The 19,529-nt window shown below is 34.0% G+C and overlaps 1 protein-coding gene across 1 annotated transcript in view; it reads left to right on the top strand.

The window, feature by feature from the left end:
• LOC143232088 (glutamate-gated chloride channel-like) overlaps positions 1-19,529 on the top strand; it is a 164,188-nt gene that overhangs the window by 120,260 nt on the left and 24,399 nt on the right. Inside the window, exons 4-6 of the mRNA XM_076467158.1 lie at positions 10,112-10,179; positions 14,588-14,811; positions 16,094-16,176. Of these exons, the coding sequence (XP_076323273.1) occupies positions 10,112-10,179; positions 14,588-14,811; positions 16,094-16,176 (375 nt within the window). The remainder of the gene's footprint in view (positions 1-10,111; positions 10,180-14,587; positions 14,812-16,093; positions 16,177-19,529) is intronic.

Genomic DNA, 19,529 nt, shown 5'->3' with positions numbered 1-19,529 from the left:
GGTTGTGGTAGCTGCTAATCTTTATAACCCACAAGTAAAAGTACTCCATGATATTTATTCATATCGAAATTTATGGGGACAAGTCCATAATTAGTCGCAGGTGTGTGAGTTACAGTTTCACAGCGTTTTAAGCAAACCTACGTGTCTTTTCCTCATGCTTTTGTAAAAAAAGCTAAGGTATATAAAGACCTGGAATGGCCAGATGGTTAAGGCGCTCGACTCATAATGTAAGGTCCCCGGGTTCGAATCCCCATCACATCAAACACTCTCGCCCTTTCAGCCGTGGGGCATTATAAAATTATAACCAATCCCACTATTTATTGGTAAAAGAGTAGTCCAAGAGTTAGCGGTAGGTGGTAATGGCTAGCTGCCTTCCCTCTAGTCTTACGCTGCTAAATTAGGAGCAGTTAGCGCCTATAGCCCTCGTGTAGCTTTGCGCGAAATTCAAACCAATGTTACACTGCTAAATTAGGGATACCTATCGCATGTAGATTTCTACATGTTTAGAAACACCTGTTTATATTTTATATTCAATAAGCTTTGTTTTTTTTTTCATAGAAAAGTTTGGTTTGTGTGATACTGAAGTTAACATTTTCAAGACATGTCATTTATGTATCTTTCTTGTATTGTTTGCAGATAGAAAAAGAAACAAGGAAACAATATTAAATTAAACTTATCTATATATATAAAGAATTTTTATTTGAGATTATTTTTGTTTGTTACTAAACACAAAACTACACAAAAGGTTATCTGTGCTCTGCCCACCACAGGTTTTGAAACCCAGTTTCTCACAGACATGCCGCTGTGCCACTGGGGGTATTTGTTTCAAAAGATGATTTTGCTGTATAAAGGTTTGACCTGTGTATTTTCTTGAGGAGCTAACACTAAAACGTATCAAGTACGAATGTTTAAGAGAATTATAAATATGAGTTCTGATTTCTAAATGAATCGATTTAACTTTATTTTTTATTTTTTTACATTATCATTGTTCACTTCATCTTGTGCAGTCAGCCAGTTAAATTTAAAAACTAGATCGCAAAATGTGGATGAGTTAACACCGCAAATCGATTCCAATATAGATTATGAGAAACACGTCTGCTGAAAGATCTGATGCAGTATGAACGAGACTATTTTAAGCCACGCAGAAAATATCCTCGTTTTCAGCGATATCAAGCACAAAGTGGCTTCCACTGAAGCTCTCATTTCTTCGCCATCACGTGTAATTCAAACAAAATCTCTGTGATTCTGAAACTTTTTGGTTAGTTTCGAATACTCGTAATTATTTATTCTGCTTATTTTAGTTCGAAAAATACAGTAGATTTTTAGCAGTCCACATTAGTTGAATTGTTAACAATTGCAAATTGTATTCTTTCGGTGACGGTGCATTAAATTAACCAATTACGTTGATCATCTTTGAACACTTTGATTGTTTGTAATTTAAAAACAATACGCCAATTATTCATCATATTATAAACCATTCTGTAGATTGGTCGATCTGTTCGCCACGGGTATCGAAATCCAGTTTTTGGCGATGTGAGTCCCCAGACATACCCCTGTGCCACTGAGGGGCCGTAACAGAAATACCACAGAATATTGTTATGAAATTAAAAGACATAGATTCACACAAAAAATACCAGGATGAACAAGGCTTAATATTACTTTGACATCAATGTTCTTTCCTTTTCTTTAGTTTGTTTGTATGTTTTTACCAAACATAATAATGAAATATGTTCATTGTGATAAACAAAATAATAATTTTATTTAAGTAAGAATTTTACTTCCTTCACGATTTGTAAAAAATCTTTATGTGATAGAGAAAAATGAATTATATTTTCTATATCTGCTTGCTAAATTATGGAAAATCCGTTATTTAAACCAAAATAACTTTTATGAAGTTTAAATTTATGGGCCTGTATAATCTACAAATACTTACTCACTGAAACCCGTTTACTTGACAAGGGATTAACCTTAAAATAATTATCCAACTCAAGCATAAGATAGACATTTGTTGTAAACAACTGTTTAAAGAAGAGCGAATTATCATTAATTAATTTACAAACATATCTAGAGTTTTCCCACTGTTTGTAAATTAAAAGATTTAGAAGTTTTGTCGTTTCTAAATATTAGCAATACAAATTCAGTATTATCCAAAGTCATACATACATCAATGCATTATCTAGAATACTGATGAACACGTTAGTGTTAGATGGGTATAGAAATTCAAAAGGTATGCGTGAGGAATATCTAACAACAGTTTATTTGTTATACAGATGTTTCTGTCTGTTCTGTGTATTATGCAGAAGATTAAACGCGGCATAGTCTTTACAAACACCGTAAAAAAAAAAACTACACAAGTATACTAGTAAGTTTTCTGTATGCAAACAGTATCAAAAACATTTACTGGGTATCTTTAGAACTCTTATCTTAAGAGACAGATTGCCAGAAGTCCGGTTTCGTTTCACAGCACGTTTGAAAGTTCGTGTGGACTGGGGAGAGATAAATTATACGCAGTTCGGCCTGTATTCTGCATTAACACTTCCAGAGGTTTATCCATTTCTTCAGCAAGATTGTTCACAATGGACTTAGATATGAGTATAGAACTTGAAATGTCTCGGAAGCTGCATCAACTTACCATTCTTGTCCTCACATTCCACGAATTCTATTTCTCTCTTGTGGTGTCTGGACTCCAACTGGCTGGTTGTGGTAGCTGCTAATCTTTATAACCCACAAGTAAAAGTACTCCATGATATTTATTCATATCGAAATTTATGGGGACAAGTCCATAATTAGTCGCAGGTGTGTGAGTTACAGTTTCACAGCGTTTTAAGCAAACCTACGTGTCTTTTCCTCATGCTTTTGTAAAAAAGCTAAGGTATATAAAGACCTGGAATGGCCAGATGGTTAAGGCGCTCGACTCATAATGTAAGGTCCCCGGGTTCGAATCCCCATCACATCAAACACTCTCGCCCTTTCAGCCGTGGGGGCATTATAAAATTATAACCAATCCCACTATTTATTGGTAAAAGAGTAGTCCAAGAGTTAGCGGTAGGTGGTAATGGCTAGCTGCCTTCCCTCTAGTCTTACGCTGCTAAATTAGGAGCAGTTAGCGCCTATAGCCCTCGTGTAGCTTTGCGCGAAATTCAAACCAATGTTACACTGCTAAATTAGGGATACCTATCGCATGTAGATTTCTACATGTTTAGAAACACCTGTTTATATTTTATATTCAATAAGCTTTGTTTTTTTTTCATAGAAAAGTTTGGTTTGTGTGATACTGAAGTTAACATTTTCAAGACATGTCATTTATGTATCTTTCTTGTATTGTTTGCAGATAGAAAAAGAAACAAGGAAACAATATTAAATTAAACTTATCTATATATATAAAGAATTTTTATTTGAGATTATTTTTGTTTGTTACTAAACACAAAACTACACAAAAGGTTATCTGTGCTCTGCCCACCACAGGTTTTGAAACCCAGTTTCTCACAGACATGCCGCTGTGCCACTGGGGGTATTTGTTTCAAAAGATGATTTTGCTGTATAAAGGTTTGACCTGTGTATTTTCTTGAGGAGCTAACACTAAAACGTATCAAGTACGAATGTTTAAGAGAATTATAAATATGAGTTCTGATTTCTAAATGAATCGATTTAACTTTATTTTTTATTTTTTACATTATCATTGTTCACTTCATCTTGTGCAGTCAGCCAGTTAAATTTAAAAACTAGATCGCAAAATGTGGATGAGTTAACACCGCAAATCGATTCCAATATAGATTATGAGAAACACGTCTGCTGAAAGATCTGATGCAGTATGAACGAGACTATTTTAAGCCACGCAGAAAATATCCTCGTTTTCAGCGATATCAAGCACAAAGTGGCTTCCACTGAAGCTCTCATTTCTTCGCCATCACGTGTAATTCAAACAAAATCTCTGTGATTCTGAAACTTTTTGGTTAGTTTCGAATACTCGTAATTATTTATTCTGCTTATTTTAGTTCGAAAAATACAGTAGATTTTTAGCAGTCCACATTAGTTGAATTGTTAACAATTGCAAATTGTATTCTTTCGGTGACGGTGCATTAAATTAACCAATTACGTTGATCATCTTTGAACACTTTGATTGTTTGTAATTTAAAAACAATACGCCAATTATTCATCATATTATAAACCATTCTGTAGATTGGTCAAACGTCGATTACTAGAAATTATAATACAAACCTAAAAAATACAGGAAGGGTGAAGTGTCTCTGACTAGCTTTTCGATTCTTTATTCTTCAAACTAAAATAAATTAACTGTTTGGTTTTATTGGTTCTTTCTCCAACAAGTGATTGTCTATTTATCGATGATTCAGTAATAAGCTTAACCGTTATTCTGCTAGCATGAGAAGCTTATCCGTCTATGAATTCTGTTGTAATTACAAGGTCAATCATCATTATTCTGTTGCCATGTTGTTTCATTTGGATGCCGTCAAATTAAGGTATATAAGGCTATTCTTAAGATAATGGAGATTTTATTCAAACGTATGTATATGTAAACTTTTATTGCCAAAAAACACATTGTATATAAAGTAATTTTGCTTAATCTATAAAGTTCAGAACTTGTCACTAAATTGAATGTAATGACTCTTTTAAAAGGTTGAATAAATAATGAATGTCGACAGAGCTTGATTTATTTCATCCAGATAAAACTTTGATTTGATTTTCCATTAACGATTATACAGATGTGTGTGCATTACATTGTTCAAATTCTACCTTACACGTTTTACCTAAATATCATAGCATATACTCTAATGTATATATAAATCTATGTAGATAGAATAGTACTGCCTGTAACTACTTCTCAAGGTTTAGATGGATGTTTAGGGAACAGGTACTTCAGTTACTGACCCCCATTAGCACATATATATGTCTATGGATTCACACTCCTAGAAATCACGTTTCAATATCCGTGGTGGGCAAAGCACAGATGGCCCATTGTGTAACTTTGTGATTAATTCCCAGAACAAACTTCAGGTAATAAGTAATATTTTACTTTCATTGTAAAGATCATTTGTAACAAGTTTGTTTGTTTGGTTTGGTTTGGTTTTGAATTTCGCGCAAAGTTACACGAGGGCTATCTGCGCTAGCTGTCCCTAATTTAGTAGTGTAAGGCTAGAGGGAAGGCAGCTCGTCATCACCATCCATCGCCAACTCTTAGGCTACTCTTTCAACAACGAATAGTGGAATTGATGAGATTGACCGTCATATAATAACGCTCCCACGGCTGAGAAGGCGAGAATGTTTGGAGTGACAGGCCGTTGTAACAAGTTAAAGAAACATTTTGTGCTAGCTAAATGTCATAATCAAAAGTGTAAAAATACGATTTTTTCCAACACTAACTGTTATAGTTTGTATTATATAAGACAACTCATAACTCTCACTATGGACGTCCAGCGTGTGGTAATATGTTTTGTATCGAATACATACACACAAAATAAAAAAATTAAAAAAAATAACCGGAATATTGTGGTATAAAACTTATTCTCTGTTTAGTCGATTATAAATAAACTTTTTTATTATACCGACAGAATAATTCCTCTAATTATTTAACTAGAAATGTCTTTCGATTCAATACCTAGATACGTTTTTTATAATATAATTGGATCAGATATTTTTACATTCTTATAAATAGTTCTGTACAAAGAAAGACGGACACTAAGACGCTGGTCTCGAGGTACATCTTGTTAGAATACAAAATATTACTTTGAAGCAGGTTTCTAATTTTTCTATTCTTATCATTAAAGCATGATGTGTAAGCAAAGACGACGAGAATCGATTGTGAGATCGACTTTATAACACAGTGAATATATAGAGCAGCTGTGCCACTATATTTGAGCTCTAGCATGTGGCACTAGGAAACTCAAATACCAAAAAAATTTTAAATCGAGTGTGATTCAATATCCATTTCCAATTTTGAAATACACTTCTTCATTCAATCGCGCGAGTATTTAATATCTACCAATAATTTTTATTCTTCGGTGGGTGACCATGACAGTGGTCCTACAGAGTGGATAGGTTAGAAAGAGGATTCAAACCTGCGAGCCGAACACAGAACCAACAGGTCATGCTAAGCCTATGTATTTATACGTATATACATTCTTCTCCAAAAAATTTAAATTAAGTTTCTAATTTATCAAGAGACGCTGAAATGGGAAACAAAGTTATATGGCTAAATAACATGAAATAAGCCATCCAGGACACACGACTAGCTGAATACTTCCTTCACATGCCAAGTATGGCAGTAGGCTTATATACATGTTTAATATTAGTATTATAAAATTGCATTTTACAATCCTAAAAGTTACTGTTGCATTATTATTAGAGTAGGTTTGTTTGTTTGGAAATTTCGCACAAAGCTACTCGAGGGCTATCTGTGCTAGCCGTCCCTAATTTAGCAGTGTAAGACTAGAGGGAAGGCAGCTAGTCATCACCACCCACCGCCAACTCTTGGGCTACTTTTACTAACGAATAGTGGGATTGACCGTCATTATACACCCCACGGCTCATGTTTAGCGCGACGCGGGCGCGAACCCGCGACCCTCGGATTACGAGTCGCACGCCTTACGAGCTAGGCCATGCCGGGCCTATTAGAGTAGGAAATAACAATGTGATGAGATATCATCACGTGTTAAGCTTTTCAAGCTTAGGTGTTGCACGCCATCTGCAAATTTACATGCCTTTGTTTAATTAGCTACTATCGAGTCGCTCGTTTTTCAAACGACAGCCTGTTTATTTAAAATGTCAATAAGTACGAGGTTTATATATCTTTATGTTTGAATTTAAATTTCCAATGACCGAGAAAGCAATCCAATTGAAGTTTGGTATTTTCTGACGTTATGTAGGTTACTTGGAATTCGATCAAAGCTCTCGATGTTGAAACTCTTGGGTCAGTGTACAGTAATAGAATCAGATAAATCAATTATTTCTAACATGTACTGTAATTTAATTTTATATAGAATTTGGGTAATGGTATGATATCACATGTTATTTTCTATCTCAAATTAAATTCAATTATCCTATCTGTAAGACAAATAAACACGATTCATCTTTTTTTAACAAGACGGTTCACGAGAATAATAATTTCAGTTTGAGACATAGATATACATATTTTATCTTCTTCATACGACCTTAATCTCACCCATATTTTGGGTCAGGGCCTCAGGTATTTTGTATCAGCACCATAACTTCAATAAATATAAAAGATTAATAAAACAGATTTCTCCATCTACAGGTCTAGTTTAAATATAAAGCTATATAAATCTCGTATTTTTTTGACATTTCACAGAAATAGGCCCATTTGAAAAACTGAAAAAGGGTGGCTCTTTAACGACCTTAATAACGTTGTATGTAATATTTATGTTTCTCGACCATTAATCTTTATCAACACATTTCACCAATCAACTAAACAACTCTGGTGTTTGTTATTCACGATTCTATACAGTAGATTATCTCTACTGTACGCATCACGAGTGTCGAAGTTCGGTTTTTAATGTTATAAGCTTTCCTGCTTATTGTTGAGCCACTGAAGAGGGGAGTAGCTTTAAGTCTGCAATAAAAATATCAATATTATGTTTTCAAAAGTGCCAGTTAAAAAAGTTGTGTTTTCTTCAAATGAATTTATGTAAATAAACAGCCTTTGGAATTTATATAATGTTTTGAAGTCTAAAGTGTTCTTCAGTCTTTAACAGACATTAAGTCAACCTGACTACAGTGGATGTACACTTTAATTTTTTCTTGTTTTCCGATAACAAGTACTAGAACTTCATTTCACATATATTCTGTACTTTAAATTTTGCATTGTTAATCTTACTATAATTGATGTAGCGTATATATATATATATCCATCTATGTATGTGACCGAAGTAATAAATATAATGTTATGCCATCTGTTGAATGGAAACACAAACAAAACTCCATTTGTTATTCAGGCAGAAAAGTAACTACGGTATATACATCAACTATTTATTTATGACAGAACACGATTTTAAATAAAAGTACGCTCCCAGCAACAAGAAAACAACTTTCACTAGAACTGTATGTGAGGGTTTGACTATATCTTTACTGATGCAATTTTTAAATATGTTACCAAAAATGGAATTCTTTTATTTGTTTGTTTTGAATTTCGCCTAAAGCTACAGAGGGCTGTCTGCGCTAGCCATACCTAATTTAACAATTAAAAGGAAAGCAGCTAGTTATCACCATCCACCGCCAACTCATGGGCTACTCTTTTACCACCGAATAGTGGGATTGACCGTACAATTGTAAAGCCCCATGCGAGCCGTTTAGTGGAAGAGAGATTTGAACCCGCGACCTTCAGACTGTGAGTTGAGCGCCCTAATCACCTTTCCATACCTAACTAAATGGAGTTTGTTTGTTTGTTTTTTGAATTTCACACAAAGCTACTCGAGGGCTATCTGTGCTAGCCATTTCTAATTTAGCAGTGTAAGACTAGAGGGAAGGCAGCTACTCATCACCACGCACCGCCAACTCTTGGGCTACTCTTTTAGTGGGAATAGTGGGATTGACCGTCACATTATAACGCCCCCACGGCTGAAAGGGCGAGCATGTTTGGTGCGACGGGGATGCGAACCCGTGACCCTCAGATTACGAATCGCACGTCTTAACACGCTCGGCCATGCCGGGCCGTAATTCTTAAAAACTGTTATTTTCTCAATAAACAGTAGCACTTTTAATATATCAAAAAATATTATTTTATATCAGCACAATCGGAACACTTTTCTAGTGCAGTACTTCTCAAAAAATCCTTTTTTTAAATGTTAATTTTTTTCTAAACTTTTTTCAATGAGTTATGAATACTACGATTACGAATTTCTAGCACAAACACCCAATCTTACGGCAGCTTTTCTGCCAGTGTGTATAATTATAGGAAATTAGATTTTTATGACGTTTTAATTTCTTGTACCTCTTATAGCAGCCAACATTATCAGTGTTCAAGCAGTTCTCTATCATGTTGAACTGCTGATAAAGAACATTCAACTTGCAATATTTTCCCCCAGTGGCACAGCGGCATGTCTGTGGACTTACATTACTAGAAAATGGATTTCGATCTGTATGGCGAACAGAGCACAGACAATCCTTTGTGTAACTTTGTGCTTAAATACAAAACAAACAAACAAACTTACAAACTTAAGTACACAGATTCAAATCCCATCCCCAAACATTCTTGTCTTTTCAGTTTGCGTTCGTTATAATGTTACGACGAATCGCACTACTCTTTGATAAAGAGTAGGTGAGTGGTTTTTAGTAGCTGCTTTCTCTCTACTCTATCACCTTAAATTTAGAAACAGTTAGCTGGAGTAGCTCTTCGCCAAATTCTAAACAAACAAATTCTATAAATTTATTGTGGTTTATAGAATGTTCTTAACATTCAGGTGATTCCGAGCTCTTGAGATGAAAACATTTTATTTGCGCGATTCGAATGTTTATAAATGTTTATTCAGTCATCAGTAAGTGTGAGAACAAAGTATATGAAGTGAAAACATTAGTATAAATGAGGTAAAATTTTGAATAATATTTGAGAACATAAAGTTAATAGTATATTGAGGAGGTACGAGCACCGGTCTGGAACTTATAAAACATGAAAATAAAATTTAGAACCAACCTTAACCAGCAGTTTCTCCTTCGCCAATAGAACGTTAGGCTAGACAAATGATCGCCTGATTTGAAACCAGTGCCAGATCGATGACACAGTTTTACAGTTTCGTTGCGCTAATCATGTTCCAAATTTTCAGTATATTTAAATAGTCAGTACCCCAGGATTAGTTTCCCCTTCTTAACTGAAAAGAAAAGAAAAACGCTTCCTTTTCTGGATGTCAGGATAAGTAAAGAATATAATTTTTTTTTCTACTTCTATGCAACATAAATATATTTGCTCAGATATCATTGTAACAGATTTATTCCTGTCAGTTTTAAGCGTGAATTAATTACGTTATTCTAAATGTAGCTTTTATACTTTTGTTTTCAGACCTAGATGATAATGGAAAAGTCTATTCCGAAATGTTCTGGTAACAGTAATTAACGTGTTTAATTTTTTTGTTTTCCATTCTGCTAGATGGTCCGGCAATTGTGAGTGTGAACATCTATATCAGAAGTATCAGCAAAATCGATGACGTCACCATGGTAAGCACGAGAATTGTTAGTTTATTCACTTGCTTCAGATTTTTGCAAAAACTACACAAGGGTTTAGATACACACAAAAATCTACACAATGGTTCAGATATTCACACAAAGCTACATAGGGTTCACGTGTTCATGTTTACAAAAATATACGGAAGGATTCAAATGTTCGCACAAAAATATATAACGACTTTCTGCGTTGGTCATACCTAATTTTGATCTCATAGACTATATGGAAGTCAGCATCGCGCACCGCCAACATTTGAGCTTCTTTAATTTAATAGAATGCTTTGAAAGCCATTCTTATAACGAATACTAACCATAAAATGTATCGGAACGCGATTTTGTAACAGTTGGATGTGAGCATCGGACCCATAAATCCACACTAACCTCTAGACCACGACAACTCAAATGTGAATAGAAAGTTAAACTGAAACTGGTTTTATCGTGATACTTAATGTACCTCTTGCTTGTACCAACGGTTCTTGATAGGATAAATAAATGTTTGATGGAAAAAAACCTCAAGCTGTCTTCATGTTGTAGTCGAAATAACACAACATACTATCTGTTCAGTTGGTGTAATTAAATTTGATTTGTTTTGTATTTTCTGTATACTTTTTATCTCATATATTACCACTTTAGCAGATTTACCATAATTGTATTGTAATAATAATCAGAAATGATAAAGCTTTATCTTGTTTAATTTAAAAGCGATCTTCATTTTTAAAACATAATACTTAACTGTGTCCTTAAGAAAAACAAGTCAAACTTACTATTTAGTTTACAAAAATATTCTTGTTTTAGGAACACAATATAATGACATCTGTTTATTACTTCCTTCATCCAGTTAATCCATCTTAAGTAGACCTTATAACGCTAAAAACCGGGTTTTGATACCCATGGATGACACAGCACAGATTGCCCGTTGTGTAGATTTGTGCTTAATAACAAAGAAACAAACTCACTTATATCGGTCTGTTATCAAATTGATGTCGATTAAGTGTAGAAACTAGTAGTTGGAAACTAAATATGAATAACGCTAATTTTGATTTGATAAAGACATCTGAAAGAATAATAAAACTAAAGTTGAACACTTCTCGTTTAATTTCGATCAGAGTAACAGACCTATAAATCGGAATTAGGCACATAGGCACAAAAATAATATTTTAAACAAAATATATTGTTTCATCTGAATATTTAAAACGTTTCTCCCTATGTCTATATATATATTTAAACTCAATTTATTTCGCTGCAGATCATCAAAAACATTTCAACGCCACCTTGCGGGGCAAATATTCATTTATCAAAATGAATTAAAATAAACGAGTATATTTTATGGAAAACTTTCTAAAACTATTTTTTAACGAAAGAATTTTATTATTTGAGAACGATGTTAGGATATTTCTAAGATTAATTTAACAGACCACTTCACAGCATGTGTGGAAGGAACTCAGGTGTTGGATACATATATTAATCAGTAACTCTTTCAGTAAAATCACATTCTTCGAATACTACGACGTCATCTGGTGTGCGATGGCCTGAAATTAGAATATTACTACTCACATTGACTATCTTTCTATATCATAGAATATTTAATACATAAGTAGGTGTTTCCAATATCAAACTCTAAAATAAGATTTTAACGCACCAAATAAACCGTTACTTGACCACGATATTAATCAAGTACGGTCTCAAACAGTATTTATTTTGTTTTTATGAAATATTTACTGTTAATTTCTAAATAATTATAAATGGTAGTATCAGGAAAATTTTAAAATCAGTTTTAAACAGAGACCAGTTGGAAATTGTTATCATTTTAAGAATTATCTTTTGCAGTATTAGAATAGGAATGGTTATCACAACCACTCTAGGTGTCGAAATCATAAGTTATAAACCACGCACATTTTGACGATTTAACATGAAGAAACAAACATTATCACTAATGTTTTCAAATGAATACAGAGTTAACACAATTTGTTTTAAATATCCATTCACAGTGTCTGTTGTTACTTTTAGTGTAAAGCTACACAATCGGCAATATGTGTTCTGCTCATTGAGAGAAATCGGACCTCGAAATTTAAAGTTGAACACTTCCATAAACTTTCCACTGACTCACCAGAGGTCTCATAGCATATTGTTTCAAAAGAAAATTAAGTCAATATCTGAGGACACAGTTAAATGACTTTCGCTCAAGGCTACATGAGGGCTATCTATGCTAGCCGTCCTTAATTTCGCAGTGAAAAACTAGAGGGTTGATTTATTGATTAACTGTTTGAAATTAAGCACAAAGCTGCACAATAGGCTATATGTGTTCTGCCCATCACGGGTGTCAAAATCCGGTTTCTAGCTGTTGGACTCTGCAGACATAACGCTGTGCCATTAGGGGGAAACTAGAGGGAAGGCAGCTATTAATCATCACACACCGCCGAATCTTGTGCTACTTTCTTGCCAAAGAATAGTCAGATTGGCCCTCACTAAATAATTCTTTCACGGCTGAAAGGACGAGCAAGTTTGGTGGGAACGGGTGTCCGAACCTACAACACTCAGATTGCGAGTCAAGCGCCCTAACTGACTAATCACGCCAGGCGTAAACTGAAATACTGTACAGTTAGTTTTCATGGTATAGTGTAAGGAAAATTTGTTGTTTCATTTCTAGTATTTAGTTCCTCGAGTTATTTTCACTTACAGTCCTTATAGTCTGACGAGTGAAATCATTTTTCTCTGCAACAAAAACAAGTACTTGCCGTCAGAGTAATGACAAAACTTTCACATTTTAACAGTGAACTTTCAGTATTACATCACTATCTTGTAGTCAGTTAATACTGAAAGCTCGTTACAATTTTACAGAAAAATATACATATATTAATGCAGTGACATGTTACAGAAGATACGAGCTGTGTTGCGTATATGTATTTATCTCACTACTCGACAACAGAATACACCCAAACACGGAGATAATGTAAAGTACAAGGTATTTTTATATTACTAAATATAAAATTTCACAGTGAATCCATGTAATTGAAGTATAAATCTTCAATAAACATTTTTGTATATAACTACTCTGTTGGGGTAAAATCGAATAGATTTACTGCAACTTGGAGATTTTTTTAACTGTTCTTATGTTTTGTAAGTAACTTGTACTGTTATGTTTTATCTGCCAGAATCCATGTTACAGCCATTTTTGAATAAGGATATTCGTTTAATGAGATCATTGAACGATTTAGTTAAAGGACATAACATTTCATTAAAGGGAAACTTCAGTGTTCTATAGAAGAAAAGGTAAGAATACTCATTGGACATTTAGGAGAACAACAGTCTCCGAAACTACATCTCCAGGGAAATGTTGTTATCTTGGAATTGAAATTATCATTAAAAAAGACAACTCTCCACTGTAAAAAAAAATTAATTACGATAAAAGTTAATGACGTCTCTATTGTTCTGTTAACAAGACAAGTAAGAAGTTGAAATTGGGAAGAACTCACAAGCATCCATCTCATTGAAAAAAAATAACACGAGAAACTAGAATAGCAGCGATCCCCTTAGGACACACACTTGTTAAATAACACACACGTACTTTAAGTGCAGTTTCAATTGGTCCACATACTTACAAATTTTGTTTTAGAATTTCTCGTATGGGATATCTGTACGTAAGTGTTCCTAATTTCGAACTAATGGAAAGTCATAATCACCCAAATTTTGGGCTATTTTCACTTGACAGAACATTGGGATTTAACCATTACTCTTATAATGCTCCCATTGTCCAAAGATTGCGGAACGTGTTCCTACGAAAATTAGACGAGACCCATTTGTCCTAGAATTCACAGTCCTGTAACGCATTACTAGATCGCGCATGGTGAAGGGTCACTGGAAATTTGCTAAACTAAGTAATCTGATCTGAACTTGTAGTTTCTTGACCAAATTTCGCTAAAAGCTACCTGTGCCTGCTGTCCTTAATTTTTTAAGTGATAGACTCGAGAAAACGCAGCTGGTCAGCACCATATTTTGCCAGTTCGTGAGCTACTGTAATCAAATAGTGAGGCGTTACTGTTATTCGTATAATGCACTAACAACCAAAAAGTGCAAAGCGCGATTGCGTTTTGTTGTTGTTTTTTGTGGTGAAGAAGTGCAAACCATGGAACCTCGGATCCACAGGCAGGTATAGTTATCATTGTCTCGTGCTTGGTCAGTGATGTTGACCTCTTCTAGCTCATTACAAGTATTAAGTCTAATCATGACGCTTAAAGTTTTTCAACCGGTTGATTTAGTGATTTGTGTAACTACGTTGGTGTCACGATACGTTCAGTTATCCAAAGTGTTTGGGCTAAGTTTGCTTTTTCTTTTCTTTTTTTTATCACCCTTCAGCTAGGCCTAAACTGATTTCTAGCTTATAATGCTGTAATTTTTCTTGTAGGAATACAGTGTCCAACTGACCTTCCGAGAACAGTGGCGAGACGAGAGGCTGCAGTTTGATGACATGAATGGTGAGATGGCCTATTTAACCTTAACCGATCCGAATAAGATCTGGAAACCTGATCTTTTCTTTTCGAATGAAAAAGAAGGACATTTTCATGATATCATCATGCCTAATGTGTTGCTTCGAATTTATCCAAATGGGGAAGTACTATACAGTATAAGGTATTTTTATTTTAATTTGTTTTTTCGAAAAGCCAAATCAGTCAAGCATGCTGTGAACGTATTAGGTAGTTACTATAAGAAAAACCAATACACTGGATAGGTGAAGTGAAAAAAAAAAGTCATTACTGGCCATTATTAAGCTCTTCACATTATATAGCTGCACAACAGCAGGTGTAATAAATAAACTCAGTATTCTGAAATTGTGTAATCTAGAAGTCTGAGTTCAAGTTTGGCCTATATTTTAATCAACATGTGTTATTGGGTTATACTAGTTTCGGAGAATTTCACTCCTTATCAGTAGCCCTTACCACAAGTTAACCAAAGAGAGATAACCTGGATCTATATCATAGTATGATGTATCAAACATGTGTATTATATCTGTTGTAATGTTGGTGTGAACGCTCTTTATGGTTACTCTGAATAGTAATTACAAAGTACGTTCACCCAACACTACGAGAAAAACCTACACATTGGATAATGATTACAAAGGACGTTCACACAAACAGTATGTTTGATAACTTTTACCTAGATATAGGTCCATGCAATCTCTTTTTGGTTAATTTGTGTTTAGGGTTATAGCTCAATAACACACGTTGATAAAAGTGTAGAATGAACTGGACCTCCCTGGAACATATACTTCGAGATTAATATTAAACAATTTTAGGAATATTAAGTTTATTTATCATAACAATCAAGTATATTTTTAATATGTAATTATAACATAATTTTTATTAGAGTTACAAATTGGGCAGCTTTATCGCAACGTGGAAATGCTTTCCATTATATTTTATAAATAAAAAGTTTTATTTAACTAAAACTTTAAACTTTACATGTAGTAAAGATATCAATATTTTGGTTGAATAACAAGAATTAATTAATTAGTTATTAAACGTATAATTTATAATGATTTCGATCATTTTTATATGAAAAATGTTATCACTATAGTGCATGCGCTGAAGGTAAAACTTTGATTGAGGGGACTCAAAGAAAAGTTGAACACCCCAGCAGCAGAGAAATTGTTGACGATAAAATGTTAGTGAGAATTATATTAAATGTTGCAGATTTCAAAGAATTACTATGACTTAAGCAGTGATCCACAGCTGGTTTTTATCTCACAGAACATACAAACCTGAAAGTGTAAAATGAGTACTTCTACTATATGAAAAATCGGAGTATATTGTATCTTATAAGGTAGGCTATGTTTTTAAGACCTGATGTGTTACGTTTGCATTTCTGTCCCATCAAACTAATTGTTTTCTTTTTTCACTTTGTCCTTTCAAAGAATTTCCTTGGTTTTATCCTGTCCGATGGACTTAAAATATTATCCTTTGGATAAACAGACCTGTTCTATCATTATGGCCAGCTGTAAGTACATATTTTAATTATGTATATATATCTAATTCTATGCAATACATTGTTCACGTGAAACAAAGCCCGGTCAACCTTTTAAATACTAGTGAAAGATGAATTATGCTATTTTGTTGTTGTTTTAGCTTATGTACTGAAAACAACTAGACTCCTCTGTAGCCTAACAATCCCCCCTTCATATTCAGGCTCATAGACTTGCAGGTTGGGTGTTAATAGTCGTTTTTAGATTGGAATATGCGTAAATTTATCCTTAATTGTAACGGCTTTGAAACCTGGATACCACACCTAAGACTTCAAATATCGCAGTTCAAAAAGTCAATCACGCTTCGTAATTTACAAATTTTTACTTTATTATATAAATCTTATATTCCACTAAAGTCGGACAAGTTTCACATCTTGAATTTTGGAAGTAAATTTTACATAAATACAAGTAGTACGTTTAAGTTCTTTAGCTACTAGGTAAACTTTAGGCAATAAGACATACAGACAAAACATAGGTTAGATGAGCAAAGTAACAAAATTCATCTACGACTTGGCTTTATCAGTGCCACATAATAACTTTGTTTTGTTTCTTTTGAATTTCGCACAAAGCTACTCGAGGGCTATCTGCACTAGCCGTCCCTAATTTAGTGGGGTAAGAATAGAGGAAAGGCAGCTAGTCAACACCACCCACCGCCAACCCTTGGGCTACTCTTTTACCAACGAATAATGGGATTGACCGTACATTATAACGCCCCACGGCTGAAAGGACGAGCATGTGAGGTGTGACGGAGATTCGAACCCGCGGATTACGAGTCAGAGCCTGTATTGAGAGCATAGAGATCGTAAGATTTAATAAATGAACAGGTTACAAATATTTCCTTTTATAAATTTATCTTGAAAAATAAATGCCATCTTTTTAAACATTACACTCATACAGAGAAATCCACTTAAAGCTGTGGTTGTTTCAAGTCGGTAAGTCGAGAGCTAAAATCGTGTTTCAGTATTAGCGTGGGTAGAGAACAGACAACCCATCGTTCGGCTTTGTGCTCAACAATAAAAATCAAACCCAATTTGAAAAATAAAACAGCTATAATAAAAAACCTGGCGCCATTTTAAATATAAATATAGTTTGTTTTTTATTCGATAAAATAAAAAATCATCTCACAGAAAACCTACCTATTAAGAACTATAAAATTAAAATTTCTGTTTTACGTTGTTTAGTTTTTAGATATTTCTTTAGCAGTTATTTATGTATTTTCACTTCAGAGAATTTCTTAGCTCTGGATGGCCCGGCATGGCCAAGCGCGTAAGGCGCGCGACTCGTAATCCGAGGGTCGCGGGTTCGCGCCTGCGTCGCGCTAAACATGCTCGCCCTCCCAGCCGTGGGGGCGTTATAATGTGACGGTCAATCCCACTTTTCGTTGGTAAAAGAGTAGCCCAAGAGTTGGCGGTGGGTGGTGATGACTAGCTGCCTTCCCTCTAGTCTTACACTGCTAAATTAGGGACGGCTAGCACAGATAGCCCTCGAGTAGCTTTGTGCGAAATTCCAAAAAACAAACAATCAAAAATCTTAGCTCTGGTTAGTTTTAAGCTGTGAATTTGAACTTCCAAGGTTCTAGACTAGATATGCTGCCCAGAAATTCTGCACTCTCAGATATATGGACGCTTTATAACAGTGACAGTCAATCCTGCTATACAGTTACAAGCAGGCGTAAAGGGCGGTAGGTAGTAACTGTTCATTTACCTGGCACAAGTCAGTAGCTCAAGGTTAGGTTTGTGTCTGAACCTCGGTGTCTGTCATGAATATTTAGACAACTCTTCGCATTAGGTCCTGTTGAAATTCAAAATATTTCATTGTTTGTTATTAATCACAAAGATGTACAATGGGATATGTGTGTTTTCTGTATCAACTACCAACTGTGAGTATTGGACCCCGATTTTTACAGTTATAAACTCTGAAACTTACCATTGAGTCACTGGACGACTTTAAAAATATCACAGTTTATTACGTGTTACCTTAAATTAAATATTGGTTTTCATTTTTTATTTTTAGAAGCGATTCTGCTTCAGTTTAATCACTTTTTCATCAGTTTATGAATCATAACCAGAACATTATTTAAGTTCAAACTATATTGTTCTTATGTAATAGCTTTTACTATAAACGTCATTTTAATTTTACAGTAAAATATATTCTCTACGTTGTTTTTGAAGCCTAAAACATAATCATAGTTGTTTCTAGAGCTTTCCCGTCATCCATCAAACAGAATTAAATACAACTTTTGCTAGTAACATGTAATCATGACGTTGTATTGTTCACATTGCTCCTGCTGTTATGGTTGTAATTATTTTACTACAATTGTCATTACATTGTGTGAGGTTTAATTTCTACTTTTTCTAAAATGCGTAGCTTTTGTAAGCAAAAACACAATATAACATTTTCTATAAAAGAAAAGTGTTAGAGAGGCATATATTACATATAGTACTTCTTTTATCTACAAATCTTTGCCAGGACCACAAGTAAATAAATTATCAAAAAACAACAAATTGACACTTTTCTGATAGATATCTTGCCTTACGAACGTAAAACTGTGGCAAAATTAACACTTTTTGTCTGTACTTTGAAACTTCTGGTTGAACAAATGTCAGTCCTAGGGAACGATAATTAGCCACGTAAAAAAGAGATAATTTAAGCGCTTTTACATTAGATAAATCAAATAGACACTGTCAGTGTTTTCAAACATTTTATACCAGAAGTCATTTAGCAAAAGTATGAATAAAAAGGCTGTTGTCTAAAAAAGAAGTAGTTGTTGCAAAGTCACTTTAACAAATTTAAGCTACATTAACATATTTTATAGGTTCTTTTATATATGTTTTGCTTTGATTAAAATACATATATCACTTCACCATACCTTATTTTTTAATAAAATAATAATAGTTGAATGTGTTAAAACCGCTACACAAGACTTAATAATGTTCATGTAAACAATACAATATTGTTAACCACGATAATGAAACCGAAATATTATTAACAATAGTTAAAAATTACTGAGATTTAAATGTTACTACATTAAGAGATTTAAGCTTCAGTCAGTTCTGTTTCATAGTGACTATGGGTTATCTGTAAGAATTTCACTTTCACTTGCTTATGAAATCAGTTTATTTCAAAACGTAGAATGACATTATTAATTCTAGTCCAGTTAACATCCGTTTATGTAAAGTTTCTTACATGAGCTACAAGTGCAAGCTCGAATGCTCTGTGTGTATATGGAACATACTATCTAAACTATAGAAGCCATTTAAACAAACAAAGTCTACGTGATATTTACCCATTTGAGATCTGGGGTGAAATATCATGAAATTATAGATAT

This window comes from Tachypleus tridentatus, chromosome 11, assembly GCF_004210375.1.
Source record: "Tachypleus tridentatus isolate NWPU-2018 chromosome 11, ASM421037v1, whole genome shotgun sequence".
In the NCBI taxonomy this organism is placed as follows: Eukaryota; Metazoa; Arthropoda; class Merostomata; order Xiphosura; family Limulidae; genus Tachypleus; species Tachypleus tridentatus.
Note: the sequence above shows the minus strand (reverse complement) of the source record. Positions and strands in the feature narration are given on the sequence as shown.